The following is a 17,147-nucleotide window of genomic DNA, read 5'->3' as shown; positions in this document are numbered from 1 at the left end:
AGCTCTGTTTTAGCCATGTTGAGCTTGGGCTACACCTCCACGAGGAGATGTCAAAGAGACTGGCTGAGATGTTAGTTTGGACAAAAGGGACAGGTCTGGAGTAGAGAGGAGGATCTGTGAATCATCCACACAGAGATGGTACTGTACTTGTGTGTGTGGATGAGATTACCGAGAGATAAGGTATAGATAGAGAAGAGAAGGGAACCAAAGACAGAGCCATGTGGAACCCCCACAGACAGTTGTAGGGCAGATGAGGAGGATCCTCCAAAGAGCACACTAAAAGAATTATTAGAGAGGTAGGAGAAAACCAGGAGAGGACAGAGTCATGGAAGCCAAGGGAGAACAAGGTTTCAAGATGATGATCATGGTAAACTGTTAAGGATGTCTGACAGGTCAAGGAGGATGAGGATGGAGTATGGTTCTGAGATTTGGCTAGGAAGAGGCGAGAGCAAAAGGTCAAGGGGTAGAAGCCAGACTGGCAAGGATCTAGGATGGAATTGGAGAAGAGGAGCTTGAGACAGCGATTGCAGATAGCATGTTCAATGAGTAGGGCTCTCCCAAATTCACAGCCATGAGAAACGCATCACAGACTGAAATCTGGTCTCCCCTAGTGAAATCTGATCTTTTGTGTGCTTTTACCCTATACTATACAGATTTCAGGGAGGAGACCAGCATTTCTCCAATTGGAGTCCTGACCCAAAAGAGAGTTGCAGGGGGTCGTGATATTGCCACCCTTACTTCTACGCTGCCTTCAGCAGTGAGTGGCCGGATATCAGCAGCTGTTGGCTGGATGCCCAGCTATGACGGCATTGCCCTGCCAGCAGCAGCGCAGAAGTAAGGGTGATAATACCATACAATGCCATCCTTACTTCTGCAGAGCTGCTGGAAGCAACTCTGCCTTCATAGCTAGGCTCCTGGTCAGCAGCTACCACTCTCCATTGGCTAATTTTGAAGGTAGCACCGCCGCCTGCAGCAGCGCAGAAGTAAGGGTAGCAGTACCGCAACTCCCCTTACAATAACCTTGCGACCTCTCCACAACTCCTCTTTGGGTCAGGACCCCTACAATTACAACACTGTGAAATTTCAGATTTAAATAGCTAAAATCATGAAATTTATGATTTTTAAAATCCTATGATCATGAAATTGACCAAAATGGACCATGAATTCGGTAGGGACCCTATCAATGAACTTAGAGATGAAAGAAGAAGGGAGATGGGGCATTAGTTGGAGAGACAAGTCTGGTCAAAGATGGGTTTTTTTAAGATAGAAGAGACTGAAGCATGTTTGTACGTGAGGGGAAAGAGCCAGAGGAGAGTTAGCGGTTAAGAAAAAAGTAAGGGGGGGAATGAGAGTGGGCTGTCTTCACTGATACACTTTACATACTCTCTCTAGCAAGCTTAAATGTCCTAAAATAGAATATATACAACTTGGGAAATTATAGAGTAAGATTTAGATTTTAAAATAATCCAGCCAGTGGAAGAGAACCAATTTCCCCATTACTTCAGTAGTGGACTGAATTTGATATTTGACCAGTTATTTTATTATTGATCATACATGTATAATTATCTGACATGAGAGTAAGATCAAATAATAATAGCCTGGATTGTTTCCTCCTACAGAAATACCAGTGGGAGAGATATTGCCGAGATCCTCTAAGAGTTTTCCTTAATCACTTTTCTTGCGTAATGCAGCTTTCTGCACACACCCTCAAAACAGGCAACTGTTCTGTCTCTAAACACTATTGATCTTTGGGACTGATAGTAGGACAAGACTGGCCATGTGCAGATTCTCTGCTTTTGTCTCAACTGTGGGGTCCCTTTGTGCTCTCAGGCGTTATAGCTACAATCAAGCCATAATGCCAGGGACTCCTGAGCCATTAAGCTGTTCTTAGAACTCCACCTTAAAAGGCAATCCCCAAGTCCAGAGAGAAAGATAGAGTGGAAAGATAATGCAGCATCATGCTGCATTAACTATGTGCAAGATTTGCCGTGGGGATGTGCTCCCCCTTCAGCCTACATACATCCAAACCAGACTCTTCATGAGGTTCAGGCTGCAAGTGATAATATAAACAGTACTGGGGAGCAGCTGAGCCCCACCTTATGCAGGATAATGGAGTGCCTTACTGTAAGGATGCAGGGACTAGAACCTGGGTCTGCAGAGCATGGAACAGCTGACATGCCCACAGTGCCATTGGGAGGCCATGGAGAGACACAGCTAGGGAGCATTGTGGAGAATAGGCTCTGTAGGAAATACTCCCAAGGAAGCCAGAGTGACAGTGCCATGCAACTCTCTGATTGGCTGAGCAGCCTAGTTAGCCCTGGGGGGTGCCCTAGCAAATTGTCTAGGCAACAACACAAACTTTGGGCGTGTTGCAATTGATCTCACCTTGTCTCCCGATCTCCAGCCTCCGACCTCAGCTTGACTCTGACTCTGGCCTCCTGACTCTAGCCTGGTACTTCCCTGATCTTGGTCTCTGACCTCAGCCTGACTCTGACCTCAGTTCTTGCTTATTGAACCCGGATTTAGCAATTCCTTCGACCTCTGCTCACTGAATACTGTCCCTGATGTGTGGACACCAGCCCCGCTGTGACTGCTAGTGCAGACTGCCTGTGCCCTGGTCCCTTACAGTTTTCCCAGACCCGCTTCCGACCCCCTTTGCAGGAGCCCCTTAACAGGGATATGGAAGGGACGAGTCTACCATCACCCATTGGACCCCATGGGGTACTAGAACTGCAGGAGCGGGTCGTGCAACTCCAAACCAAGAACCATCTGCTCCGTTCCCAAGTGGCACAGCTCCTAGTGGAAAATTAGACACTCCGCGAGCTGCTACTACAGTCCCAGGAAGAGAGATCTGTGCTCAGGCTTGGGTTGGGTCACTGCCCTCTGAACAGGGTCCTGCAATACCACTACCCAGATGTTTTGATGGAAACTGCCAGAGGGTCAAGGGGTTCCTGAGCCAATTTCCTCTTTTTTTCACTGGCCAGGCCAGGGTGGGCATAGTGATCAGTTTGCTAGCTGGAGAAGCCCTGGATTGGGCCTCCCCCATGCTGGAGCAGGACAGCCAGGTGCTAACAGACTGGAACACCTTCCTGTGAGCATTTTCTGCACGTTTGATGACCCTCATCACACTCGCCCAGTAGAAGCCACACTACAAAGGCTCCAGCAAGAGCAAGGGCCAGCTATCTCGTATGCTGCCCAGTTCCATCACCTCATGGCTGACATTGAGTAGAATGAGGCAGCCCAAATTCTGCATTTTTGGCGTGGCCTTAGTGAGGTGGTGAAGGATAAGCTAACCCACCTTGAGACCCCAACACACTTGGATGATTTTACTGACCTCCTTCTCCACATCAACAACTGGCTGTGTGAGCGAAATGATCTGGACAAATTGGAGAAATGGTCTGAGGTAAACAGGATGAAGTTTAATAAAGACAAATGCAAAGTGCTCCACTTAGGAAGGAACGGTCAGTTTCACACATACAGAATGGGAAGAGACTGTCTAAGAAGGAGTATGGCAGAAAGGGATCTAGGGGGTTATAGGGGACCACAAGTTAAATATGAGTCAACAGTGTGATGCTGTTGGGAAAAAAAGCAAACATGATTCTGGGATGCATTAACAGATGTGTTGTGAGCAAGACACGAGAAGTTATTCTTCCGCTCTACTCTCCGCTGGTTAGGCCTCAACTGGAGTATTGTGTCCAGTTCTGGGCACCGTATTTCAAGAAAGATGTGGAGAAATTGGAGAGGGTCCAGAGGAGAGCAACAAGAATGATTAAAGGTTTAGAGAACATGACCTATGAAGGAAGGCTGAAAGAATTGGGTTTGTTTAGTTTGGAAAAGAGAAGACTGAGCGGGGACATGATAGCAGTTTTCAGGTATCTGAAAGGGTGAAAACTTGTTCATGTTAGCCTCTAAGGATAGAACAAGAAGCAATGGGCTTAAACTGCAGCAAGGGAGGTTTAGGTTGGACATTAGGAAAAAGTTTCTAACTGTCAGGGTGGTTAAACCCTGGAATAAATTGCCTAGGGAGGTTGTGGACTCTCCATCTCTGGAGATGTTTAAAAGTAGGTTAGATAAATGTCTTTCAGGGATGGTCTAGACAGTATTTGGTCCTGCCATGAGGGCAGGGGACTGGACTTGATGACCTCGCAAGGTCCCTTCCAGTCCTAGAATCTATGAATCTATGAAAGGAAGAGAGATGAGGCACCCTGCCACCATTTTGCTCACACCCCACACCAGAAACCCCAGGGTCCAACTGTGAACTGATGTAGGTTGATCTAGGTCACCGATGTTTGACCCTGGAAGAAAAGAAACAATGACCGCACAGTAACCTGTGCATTTATTGCGAAGCACGCGGACATGCCATGGCCTCTTGTCCATTGTGGACCTCAACCCGCAAGGAATTGGGAAATGAGTGAGCCCAGGCCCTATGGTGGGGGAGAGGCAGCCTGGGCACCACCAGGGCTCTGTGCTCTGGAACTGCTCCCTAGCCCTCAAGAGAAACTTGATCCAGGACACGCAGGTCCTCCCAGCACTTCCAAGTGTGAGTAAAGTTGCGTACCATGAATGAGGCCAAACTGATTCCCGCTTAGTGGAACCTGATTGATTCCAGGGCTATCAATAACATCATAGATGCTAAAGCTGCTTGATCACTACAAATCCCCCTCTGTTTAAAGCCTACATCAGTCCTTGTAGAGGCAATAGATGGATACATCCTGTCCTCAGGACCGGTAATGCAGGAAACAGAACCCCTAGAGGCTGTAATCCTGGCCCTTTGGGAAGTGCTACAGTTCAATATGATCCATTCTCTACACTGCCTCCTAATTCTTGGCATTACCTGGCTGGAGCAGCACGACTCTTGCATCTCCTGGCGAGAAAAAAGGGTCCACTTTCCCTCGGAATACTGCTGAAAGGTCTGCCTGTGTGCAGCTGGCTCCAAGCCTCCCATCCCCGTTTCCTGTAGCCAATTGGAAACAACAGCACCTGTGGGGGAACGCAACATGGTGGCTGCTAACCGGAAGGAGTCACTTCCAAGCTTGAGTCCCCATCTCCCTGAAGAGTATTGGGATTATGCAGACATTTTTTAAAAAGAAAAATGTAGACACGCTACCTGCGCACCAGGACTACAACTGCCCCATAGACCTGCAGCCTAGGGCAAAGGTCCCTTATGGACATATTTATGCGATGTCCAAACCAGAACTGGCAGCCCTTCGTGTGTGCGTCCAAGAAAACCTGGACAAGGGCTTCATCCAGCACTTCACCTCCCCAGCAGGGGCTTTGATCATTTTCATTAAGGAAAAAAACGGAATGCTTAGCCTTTCTGTAGACTATCGGGCCCTAAACCAGGTGATGGTCCAAAACCAGTATCCCCTACCCTTAATATCACAGTTACTAGATCATGTGTGGTCTGCCAGATTTTTCACCAAACTGGATTTCTGGGATGCTTACAACCTAGTGCGCATTAAGGTAGGAGATGAATAGAAGACTGCCTTTCAAACCCCGCTATGGGCACTTCAAATATTTAGTAATGCCATTTGGGCTGACAAATGCTCCTGCAACCTTTCAACACTTCATGAACAACATATTTCAAGACATCCTGGATCAGTATGTAATCATCCATCTCAATAACATACTAGTGTTTTCAGATAATCCTAAACAGATTTGTTACCACATTCATTCCATCCTGAAAAGACTACAGAAGCCTGGCCTTTTTGTGACACTGGAAAAATTTACCTTTGACCAGTCCTTCCCCAGAAGGAGTCAAGATGGACTCCCAGAAGGTAAAGGCCATCTGCAACTGGGCAGTGCCCTATTCCCTCTGGAAGTTACAGTTCTTCTGGGCTTTGCAAATTTTGCCAATTGTTCATTACAGGTTTCTCAAGGTAAATAGCCCCAATAACCAACCTATTCTGCAAGGCCATCAAATTTGTTTGGACACGTGAAGCTCGCCATGCTTTTGAACAGCTCAAGGCTACTTTCACCACTGCTCTGCTTCTAGCACACCCAGACTTGGCCCAGGCATTCATAGTGGAAGCCATGTCTCCAATGTAACCATCGAGACCATACTGTCTCAGAAGCATGCTCCATAGCACGTGTTGCACCCCTGCACCAACTACTCCTGAAAACTCACCCCCTGAAGAATGGAATGATAAGATAATAGATAAGGAACTACTCACAATTAAATTAGTCTTGGAATTCTGGCACCATCACCTTGAGGGAGCCCGACACCCAGTGCAAGTCTTTTCCGACCTTAAGAACCTTGAATATCTGTGGAAGGCTCAAGCCTTGAACCAAAGATAGCTCAGGTGGGCATTATTTTTCTCTCAGATCAATTTAATTATCACCTATCACCCGGGAATCCGAAATGGGATGGCCAATCCCCTATCCCAAAAGAGGGCGAGGGGCTAATCAAAAACTACCCCATCTCCTGAAAACTCTCAAATTCCTTAGTGCCACAATACGCCAATAGCAGTTTTAATTGCACTGTTAAACAATATTAGAATACCATTTATTTAAATGTTGGGGGTTTTCTATACTTTCAAATATAGGGTTAGGGCTGGGGGCTCTGGGCTACAGCCCTGCTCAGGGCTTCAGCCCCTCTGGGGGCAAGGGCTCAGGACTTCAACCCCCGTGGGTCTCAGTGCTTCAGCCCCTCTCGGGGCACGGCGCAGGGCTTCAGCCCAGTTTGGGGTTCAGAACTTCAGCTGTTGTCGGGGTTCGGGGCACAGGACTCCAGCCCCCTTGCCGTCGGGGAAGCTGCAGGCTGGAGCTACTTCAGCCCTTCTGCTGTCCATGGAGCTGCCGGCTGAGGCTTAGCGCCCCCTCCCCACCCGGTGATGCCTTGTGCCCCGCCCACAGGCATGTGATTAACGCATTAAAAAAATTAACTCATGAATTTTGCTTTCAGTTAATCACAGACGTTAACTGTGATTAATTGACAGCGCTAGTTGCTGACTTTACAAAGTGCCGGGGGGTGCTCAACCCCCGGCTCTGTCCCAGACCTCACCCCAACTCCACCCCTTCACCCAAGGCCCCATCCCCGCCTCACCTCTTCCCGCCCAGTTCCGCACCCTCCCCCGAGCATGCCATGTCCTCACTCTTCCCCTCTTCCCTCCAGAGCCTCCTGCCTGCATGCAGCAAAACAGCTGTTTGTGGTGGGTGGGAGGCACTTGGAGAGGGAGAGGTGCTGATCCGTGGGGCCTGCTGGTAGGTGAGAGGCGCTCTGTGGAGGTGGGGAAAAGCTGATAGGGCGGCTGCAGGTGGGTGCTCAGAAGCCACCATTTTTTCCCTGTGAGTGCTCCAGCGCCTATGCTGGTTTGAATCTTTAACAGAGAACTTTTTTCCTTGGGTTTCAGAATTTTGAGTTAAATACCTGGAAACAAAGAGGTTTAAGCAATCTAACTTAAAAACCCTCTTCTCCTGCAAAAAAATTGAGCTGTGTCCCTCTTTTGATTCGTTATGATGTATGAAGAAGACTTGAAAGGATGGCTTTATTTCTTTACTTGTTGTTGTTTTTCATCCATATTAGAAATTCAGCATTTGTCTAGGCTTGAAAAGATTCTAGGATGGAGAACTAGTGAAATAATGCCAAAAGAATGAAAGTTAAGCTACTGAAAAGGAAAGTGATTTTGGTCAATTTCTTGTAAAAATTCTTTGCTTTTCATTTGTTTTTTGTTAACACCTATTCAACTGTAACAACTAATCAACATTTTGGAGAAATAAATTCTTTCTAAATGATTAAAGAACCTGCTCTTCACTTAAGTCTTCAGAGCATAGAATAGACAACATCTGAGACTACTGACATGTTCTCCAGAAAAAAACAGGGAAAATCAGACTTGGCAGTCTTGATATTTCTAGGGAAGCAGAAAAATAACTCTTCTCAGCATATGTAGCATAAATATGCAAAAAATGGGTTTTGGTTTGGGTTTTTTGTAGATTTGTTTGCAGGTCATTTGTCAGTGCTCTCTTTTAAACTCCAGTTTGTATTTTATCATTTGTGTTTTGTTGCTTTTGACAGTTCTACATAGATGTGTAACCTGCATGAACAACTTCTTTGTAACTATTTTGCTTGGTATTATTTTATACCTGTTGGATTTTGAGTTACCAGTCATTGTGACCACCAGACAAATATTTGTGGTTTTAATTTTCAGTGCAATTTAACTCTGTTGGAGTACATGTCCTCTTAGTAAACCCTGTGTTCTAAAGAAGAGACAATTTTCAGCAAAAGTCTGTTTTGTTGTTAAGAGCTTTGAAGGCCACCAGATGTCACTACAACACACCTAAATAAGAAAGCTTTTGCTCTTTGAAGATAATAAATCTTAGAAGTGCATTTGTTAAATGTTTTTAATTAATAATATATCTAAAATATGAAAATAATGTCACAAGTATGATAGTTTTTATTAATTTGAGTGTTCCTTTAAAATAATTTTTTGAGAGTCAGTGTGCTTTCCAGTGTAATAAAACTGATTTGGCTAGTCAAATAGAATCTGTCTATGCAAACTCTTCAGCTAATTGCTGACTATTCAAATGAATTCTGGAAATTACTTGGTTTTTAACTTAATAGTGGAACATTTTATTAAAAGCAGTGCATTTAAGGCAATTAAGTGATGGCATTGGCATTTTCAATATGTGGATACATCCATCACACCATCTCACTCAACAAGTTTACTGGAACATCATTGTTTAATTCAAGATAAGGTCATGTCCCTCAGCTGTTTGAGAGACTTCCAATAAACCAGGTTTGGATATGTAAACACTGCTTTTTAATTAAAGAGCCTTAGTTCTACTGTATTCTGCTGAGTCAGCTAGCACTGAGGAAACTGATAGACTTTCAGTCTGTAAATAGGGATGCTGGCTTTAAAATCTGTGCGGAGGGCTGGGACACCATATCGGAATATGTTAGAGTAATCAGTGCAAGAGATGCCAAATGCATGGTCAAAGGTATTTTTGTAGTGTGGAACAGTGTGGGTTATAGCTGTGTTAATTATATTCACAGTTACATGCCAAAGAATCCTAATCCATTTTAGGGTTGTTATAGTTAAATTATCCAATCTGAAAAAAGAAATAATGGTATGAAAAGTAAATAATGTATAGTAGGTTGGACAGGTTTAATTGAAGTATTTCTAATTTAAAGAAAAGATCAAATGCATAGTAGAGGACAGGATACAGCAAGTCTTGTCATAAGTTGAGTGGAACTGTCATGAAACTTGTGTTTAAAAATAAAATATTGAAAAAGTAATGTTGACAAGTTTAGAAAGAAAACATGAGAAAAAAAGAAAAGTGGAAGGGCTTATGCTAAATTCTTTACTGTATTTTTCACATGGAGCACATGGTACTCCTTAAGGCTAATGTTGTCAAAGTGGAACTGATATAAGGCCAGAATTAAAACATGAATAATGTGACTGTCCAAATATGTTGAACAGTATCAACGTGGGAGAAGCCTGAAGGTTTTGTTTCATCTTCGTATGAGAGCAATAAAGATGGCAATCATCCTGAAGAACACGCAACAGCAGATTCAAAGGGATCTGAATCAGATGCTGAGAAGGATGGTAATAAAAGTGAAGTACAAAAGCCAGAAACAAACTTAAAGGTACGTTTTTTCCATCAGATTTACTTTATGTACAATATTAATGTTCCGGAATAACGTGATTTCATCTTTCTGGGTGGCTATATTGATTGTAGTTAGTTTAAACCTTATTGACGTTGATAAGAATTAGCACTTTATAGTGCTTGAAAAGCAAAATAAATAACTGTTAATCTATAGGCATATCAGCAGCACTGTTACACCATGGAAGATAGATTCTTCAATATGGGTGGCTTGGATGTAGCTAGAGGTGCTCATGGTTTCCAAGGAAGGGCATTGGCATCCCCATTAGATGATGCTCAGATTGATATTGACTTCAATATGTGGCTATAATTTTTGGCCCATATTCTTCAAAGGTATCTGCTTACAGTGGAACACCACAAGATCATGGCTGTTGTCTGAAAATTTGATGCTTACAGGCTTTCCTATTAATTTTCCATCAAGACCAATGGTAGGATAAAAGTAGTGTCAAAACTAGGTACTATGTCTTCATATTAAAGTTCACAATAAAGGCTGTAACTTTAGGTATGGGTAGATAAAATTTTTTCAGTGCTTTTTATTTTGAGTCCAGAAACAGTAACTTGGGCTTCCAAAGATAGTGTTTTCATTTAAAATGTGAAAATACCCAGATACAAGTGCTTTAAGGTATTATTCTGATTTTCTTCCACACTGTATACAAAACTAGTCAAAGTTCTGCCAAATGTTATCCATAAGAAAGTGTGCAAAGAACATTTAATTAAAAAATAATTAAAAGTTAAATATATATGATAGAGCTTTGTTTTGTAAATGTGTATGTGGTACTCCACTCATTTTCAGCTCTGTGAGATGGGACCTTTTAACTATAGCTTGTTCTAATGATTGTTCCTCTTATGCGTCTATTGAATGATTGTCTCTTTCTGAGTGGAGTAAGAAGCTTGTGGAGAAAAGTAGTAAAATTCTACTAAAAATATTGTTTCTTTATTGCTTTTGGTTTTCCTTGGTTGAAAAGTATAAATAATAGTTGTGAAAAAGAACAATATTCTGTTGTTTCATTTAGGCATTTTTGCTGAAGGTGAGTTTTTTTTTTTCTTCCTTAGATGAAAAGAGACAGCGATGAAGAAACAGAGGAAGAGAAGCCCCCCAGAGTTAAAAAGATAAGCCCTTATGGAGAGTGGCAGGAAGTTAAACAAGAAACTGATGTTGCTCAGGATGAGGCCCCATCAGTTCCACAAGTTACCTCCCATAATGTATCTAAAAAGACAAACCCTTATGGAAACTGGGAGGCAGTTACAGAAAAGGAAGACCCATAGTAAGTGTCCATTTATCATAAGTATTTATAAGATGTCTATCACCTTGCTGTTCCAGAGGCCCTATATATAGGCCCTAAACCTGCATTCCTCACTCAGGTAATATTTAATACTCAAGTCATGGGAGTTTAGCCTGGGTAAAGATTTAAGGGTTTTACCCATGGTGAGTATTTAAAAAGTAGTTTTCATTCTTTTTTAATGCTGAAGTTCATTATAATCACAGGGTAAACTTCACAAATTGCTGGGGATGGTTGTTTTCAATGGATTTAGCATTCAGATGCCATGGGCCAGATTTTTAAGAGTAGTTTTGTAGGCCCCATTCTGGATGTGAATGCAAACTGACATGCATACCATTTTTTCACCTTTAAAAATTTGGCCCTGTATATATTTTTCGAAAAATTCAGTAATATTTGATCAGAGAAGCAGATAATGCTTGTTGAACTCTCTCTCTATGTAAAAATTATAGTCTAAATCCTGCCCACATATTGCTACATATCTAGTAACATCAGGTATTCTGCTTGCTTACGCATTCATTAGATTAAACATGACCATGTGGTCTCATGTATTGGAGGACATGGTAGAGCCTTCCCATGTTGCTTCTCTACAGGCAGCTAGAAATGGAGCTTGATCTTTTCAGATAGCTGTTATTGTTTATGAGTTTCCCGTATGATCTTTTTATAAATTAATTAAAATAATGCATTTTACTAGAGTAAAAATAGTCACTTATTATTAGTATAAAAATATCTTTCACTGTTAGCAGTAAAAATATTTACTAGTTGCTACAAATTGCTTGTGTCATCTTCAAAAATAGGGGAATTTGGTACTTAGAGCAAGGCAATTGGGAGTCAAGACTCTTGGGTTCCATTTCTGATTCTACCTGAAACTCGCTGGTTAACTTGTGGCAAGTCACTAAACCTCTTTGTGCTTAATTTTCCCTCTCTGTAAAATGGGGATAACACTTTCATGTCTCAGAAGGGTTATTTAATAAGGAAGTGTGGATCCTTAGGTAAATGCAAAATTGTACCATCATTGGACCATCTTATTGTTCAGTGTTTACACAACACCTAGTGGGATCTGGTCCATGAGTAGGACTCCTAAGCACTACAGTAATGCAAATAATAACAACAAATTCAGTGTTCCATAGGTAAGAATCATAGTATAACATCACTTGTTCAGCTCAGTATAGTTAAGGCTGTCACTTTTCCCTAATTTCTTTCATGTAAGATGGTTGGCTGTGGACAAAAGGGACTTTGCTCAGTTGCATGGGGAAGACATGCCCTTTGTTGTCCTTCCTTCAAGAACTGCTGCGATGCAAGTCTTCTTTGTCTTGGTGGCAATTTAGCAAATTCTAATCAAAATGTTTATTCGTTTGTGGGTTGTCAGGTGCCAGCTGGGTTACCTGTGGTTCTAGTATAATGTAAGTGGGGAACAATGACAAAAGGCACTCTCATACTGCAGAGGTGAGGGTTGACTTTTGAGTACAGGAAGGACTCAGTCACATCTTCCATTCATGGAGTGAAGTGCTAGGCTTATTGTGAGAGGTTTTCAGTTTAACCCACAAACATTAATTAATATTTAGATTATGGTAGCACAGAGCCTTGATCAGAATTAGAGTCCCATTAGCTTACCCATTGTAGAAACAAAGTGATAGATAGAGATCTGTGCGGATACAAAAAGGTGCATCTGTGTCCGATCCATGATCCGCAAAAATTGTCTTTGGATATCTGCATATTTCTCTGGATTTTCAGGGCTCTAAAAAGCTCCACAGGTCACTGTGCAGCAGTGACGCAGAGCTGTGTCAAAGCCCCAATACCCCACCCCCCTAGCCCCACTTCTCCTCAGAGACCTCTTGTCCTCCCGCCTGCTCCTCCCCTGCCGTACCTCCTTCCTCACTCTGAGAAGGGAGGCTACAATTCTGGATCCTTCTATGCGGTGCTGCCGTCCCTGTGCAGCGGCTCTAATTATTTTCATAGAATCATAGAATATCAGGGTTGGAAGGGACCTCAGGAGGTCATCTAGTCCAACCCCCTACTCAAAGCAGGACCAGTCACCAAGTAAATCATCCCAGCCAGGGCTTTGTCAAGCCTGACCTTAAAAACCTCTAAGGAAGGAGATTCCACCACCTCCCTAGGTAACCCATTCCAGTGCTTCACCACCCTCCTAGTGAAAAAGATTTTCCTAATATTCAACCAAAACCTCTGCCACTGCAACTTGAGACCATTACTCCTTGTTCTGTCATCTGCTACCACTGAGAACAGTCTAGATCCACCCTCTTTGGAACCCCCTTTCAGGTAGTTGAAAGAAGCTATCAAATCCCCCCTCCTCCTTCTCTTCTGCAGACTAAACAATCCCAGTTCCCTCAGCCTCTCCTCATAAGTCATGTGCTCCAGCCCCCTAATCATTTTTGTTGCCCTCCGCTGGACTCTTTCCAATTTTTCCAATGCACGCAGCCATTGCCGCCTGCTCGTTTAAAGAACAACCACACCCTCAAAATGGCACTTGGCTCACTTCCTTCTGGGAACTGTAGTTTACTTCCTCCCTGCAAGCAAGCTGGGGACTACAACTGTCAGAATGCCCAGCATGCTGCTGCATGATTCAGAGAGCCAAGCTGGAGCCTGCAGGCTGGGTGACACCCGCGCCATTCGGGTGTTTGCATGCTACAGAGCCTTGTGCGGATACAAATTTTGTATCTGCATCCATGCTGCAATACGCAAAATGGTCTGTGGATATAAAACGGATATCTGTGGATTTGCAAGGCTCTAGTGGTAGAGACCAATTATAAGCTATTCAGGGAACAGACGAAGTTCATTTCAGGGACTTTAAAGGGTTTTTTGTGGTTTTTTTTAAAGTTCCCAAAGTCAGTTGTAATAAGTGATGACTATATATATTGTCACATGCTGGGGTGCAGTCCAGCCCAGTGAGGGGTTGTGTCACTGCCTGCCCTGCAACCTTGGGTACCGCACAATGCCTTGCTATTGCAGCTTCCAATCAGGACCACTCACAAACAACCTAACAGCATGCAGGTCACACCCTGAGTGTCTGTTTATCTGCAGCCCTGGCCCAGCAACTCTGACCCCAGCAGCCTGTCAGCAACACTCTGCTGACACTCTGGCTTCCACCACCCAGCACACTCTGTTCCGAATTTTCCCAAAAACCTGAGTTCTGCACTTTTCAACCATTTTCTGGACAGTTCTGATATAAAGGTCCATTGTCCCTGTAAATGGTCAATATTCAACAGTTTGCTACTTTACCTGGAGTTACCAAACATTCAGTTTAAACAGAGCACGGGATTAGTTTAGATTAAAAATAAAACAAGTTCATTTAACTACAGAGAAAGAGAGATTTTAAGTGAGTACAAATATATGGTATTAAAGTTAAAAATGGTTAAAAGAGAAATAGATAAAACACTTTCTCTTAGCTAAAACTTAACAAGCTAGACTTGGTTCAAGGCAAAATCTTTACCACATTTTCCCAGCAATCGGGCTGATTCCCAGGTCAGGATCTCCTCCCAAAGCCAGGAATTTGATTCCCAGCAAATTCCCAGGTCAGGATCTCCTCCCAAAGCCAAAGGGCTGGTTCCTTTGTCTTCCTAGGTAAGAGAGAGAGAAAGATAGCTTGTTTTTTTTCTGTCCCTTTCTTTTATAATGCATTAAACTTTGAAGTGGATTCTTATGATGGTTATTACTCAAAGCAAAGTTATTCAAACTGTAAAGAAGGCAACATGGAGTCTGGTGGTAAAGGAGGCTCCAGGCTCTTTCTTCTCACGTGTTTGGTGAAATGCAAATTTGTTTTGCCTCCTGCCATCTCTTCTCCCTACTGTCTCGAGGATCCTGTTTACTACTTATATGTAAATTGAGGTCAACACACATTTCTGCGTTTGTAATACTTGTGCCTAGGCAGGGCTGTGTGGTTTTGAACATACGTGAAAAACATCATACAGGGATATTTCATAACTTTATATATAATGTTGCTACATACATTTCACCATGATATTATTGACCAGTGAGTTATTTATTTTCAAATGATGCCTCACAAGATGTATTTTGTACAAAGATTATTATAATAGTGTGTAGGGTGTGAATATATGAGGCTAAACCACTGTGTGTTAGAATATATCAATCTTCAGGAGCACAGGCTTTTAGGGTGGTGGAGGTTAGTCTAAAGCAGGTACAAAATATTCTGTATTTCCCTCCTTTCTTCATTAACTCTCAATCCAATTAATGGATCTGAGCAAAATTACTTCAAAAGTTCTTTTTAACCCCGTTATGACAGAGCCCATGTAATAAAGTGAATCTTTTAATTTATTTTTTTAATGTAATGACATTCATTTATTCATTTAGTTAGTTAGGTGACGTGACGTGACTTCTGCAGTGGCCAGTGTGGCTGACCTGGGGGCCAGCTGCTCAGGCGGTCCTGGGGACAGCCAAGTGGCTCCACCGCCAGCCGCAACGGCACTGCTGGAACAGCCCCGTGGCCAGCAGCACTGGCTGCTGCTTGGGTGGCCCAGGCAGCCGGCCAAGGGACCACCTTAGCACTGGCCTGTGCAGCTGGCCCTGGGGAGCACCTGAGCAGCGGTCCTGAGGGCAACAGGAGCAGTGACAGGTGGGTGGCCCCAGGGGCAGCCAGAGCTGCTGCTGCTCAGTGACCCCCAGCAGTTGGTGCTGCTGAGCCCCGGGCCCTCCTCCCCAGAGCAACCCCCGCCCCCCCGAGCAGCGGCCCACCCCTACCCACCAGAGAAGCACCCCCGCACCCTAGCTAAGATTTAGTCAGGGGTATATAGTACAAGTCATGGACAGGTCAGGGGCCATGAATTTTTGTTTATTGCCCATGGCCTGTCCACGACTTTTACTAAAAATACCCAGGACTAAATCATAGCCTGATTTATTATGGATGTAGCATCTTTGAGGCTGCACAGCAGGAAAGCTGTACCAAACAATTTACAGATTTTTTGCCTCCAAGGGCTTACCGTTTAGTGGGAAAAGCTGGAACTGTGTGGAACAATACAGAAACAGTGGCAGCTGATGATTGCAACTCAACCCTTATGTTTCTTAGTTGTTAGGTTTAAGGTCTTATAGTGAGGACTGCTGGCTACCTGCAGCTCTGGTTGACTTCAGTGGTGGGTTTAGGTGCTTAGCCCCTGTTCAAAGTCAAGCTCATGTGACCTGATCCTGTGTGCTTTGGCAAAACTCCCTAATCATATACCAAAAGATTGTTCCCTTAGATGTTGACCCTGCAAACACTTAAGCACCTGCTTAACTTTACACATGAGTAGCAATATTGGCTATTATAGGACTTACATGAGCAAAAAGCTTACATGCTTGAGTGTTTGCAGGATAGGGACCCTATTTGGCTGTTTGCCAGCCCACCCAAAGCAAATACAGTATTTATTTTAATGCCAGATTATCATGGTCATGATGAGGATGGGTAAGTAAACTTGTGCCAGGGTTATAAAATTTCCTAACAATTTTGTTTGGCCGCTATGAAGATAAAAGAGCTGTCTGCCGTCTATGGTGCCATTCTTGTTCTTGTCATCCAGCAGTTATTCTTTTTTTTTTTTTACCTCCTCTCCTAGTGAAAAAGTGGACTTAGAGCTTCCCAGTACAGAGAGTGACTATCTGCCTCTGCCAGTACTCCAGGTTCCAGAGGATGCAAAAATGATATTTAAAGAAAAAACAGTCACTTCCCTTGGAGACCTGACAGAAGAGGTGCCGATCTTCAAAAAGAGAAAATTTGAAAATGGAAAATCTAGAAATTTACGACAAAGACCAACTAATCAGTAATAAATTAACAAAGCATTTTAGATGCTGTTTAAACGAAAGAGGGTCAAAAGTTACTATTTTAAACAAGCTTTTTTTAAAGAAAATGATTAGAAATTAAGAATTTATAGTTATTCAAAAATGTATTGAATGTGGATTGTAATAAATGTTTTATTTTTATGTTAATGTGATTATATTTTGTTTTCTGGATGGATAATTGCACAATTTATGCAGTGTTGTAAATACATTTATTTTTTATTTTAACCCTGTTACCTGATTTCAGTTTGCTCAATGTGTGCTACTTAAAATACAATATAATATATAAGATTTTGAATACTCTCCTAGGTATATGGTAATACATCAGTGCATAACTTGGAAAAATATGGTACAGAGCATGTGTGTGAACACAAGGAGTGGATAAGCGACAGTCCACTGGTACCCATGTACTAGAAAGTAGAATTAAGACTCAATATGATATAAGCAGAGTGGCCTTCCAGCAAATATGCTTTGATTTAATTTAATTAC

General features: G+C 42.9%; 1 protein-coding gene across 1 annotated transcript in view; it reads left to right on the top strand.

Moving 5' to 3' along the window:
• The window catches only part of WBP4 (WW domain binding protein 4), a 36,581-nt gene extending 19,687 nt beyond the window's left edge, over positions 1 to 16,894 (top strand). The window contains exons 8-10 of the mRNA XM_039530456.1: positions 9,420 to 9,586; positions 10,657 to 10,868; positions 16,439 to 16,894. Of these exons, the coding sequence (XP_039386390.1) occupies positions 9,420 to 9,586; positions 10,657 to 10,868; positions 16,439 to 16,646 (587 nt within the window). The 3' untranslated portion in view covers positions 16,647 to 16,894. The remainder of the gene's footprint in view (positions 1 to 9,419; positions 9,587 to 10,656; positions 10,869 to 16,438) is intronic.
• Positions 16,895 to 17,147: the final 253 nt, after the last annotated feature.

This window comes from Mauremys reevesii, linkage group 1 (genome assembly GCF_016161935.1).
Source record: "Mauremys reevesii isolate NIE-2019 linkage group 1, ASM1616193v1, whole genome shotgun sequence".
Lineage (NCBI taxonomy): Eukaryota > Metazoa > Chordata > Testudines > Geoemydidae > Mauremys > Mauremys reevesii.
Note: the sequence above shows the minus strand (reverse complement) of the source record. Positions and strands in the feature narration are given on the sequence as shown.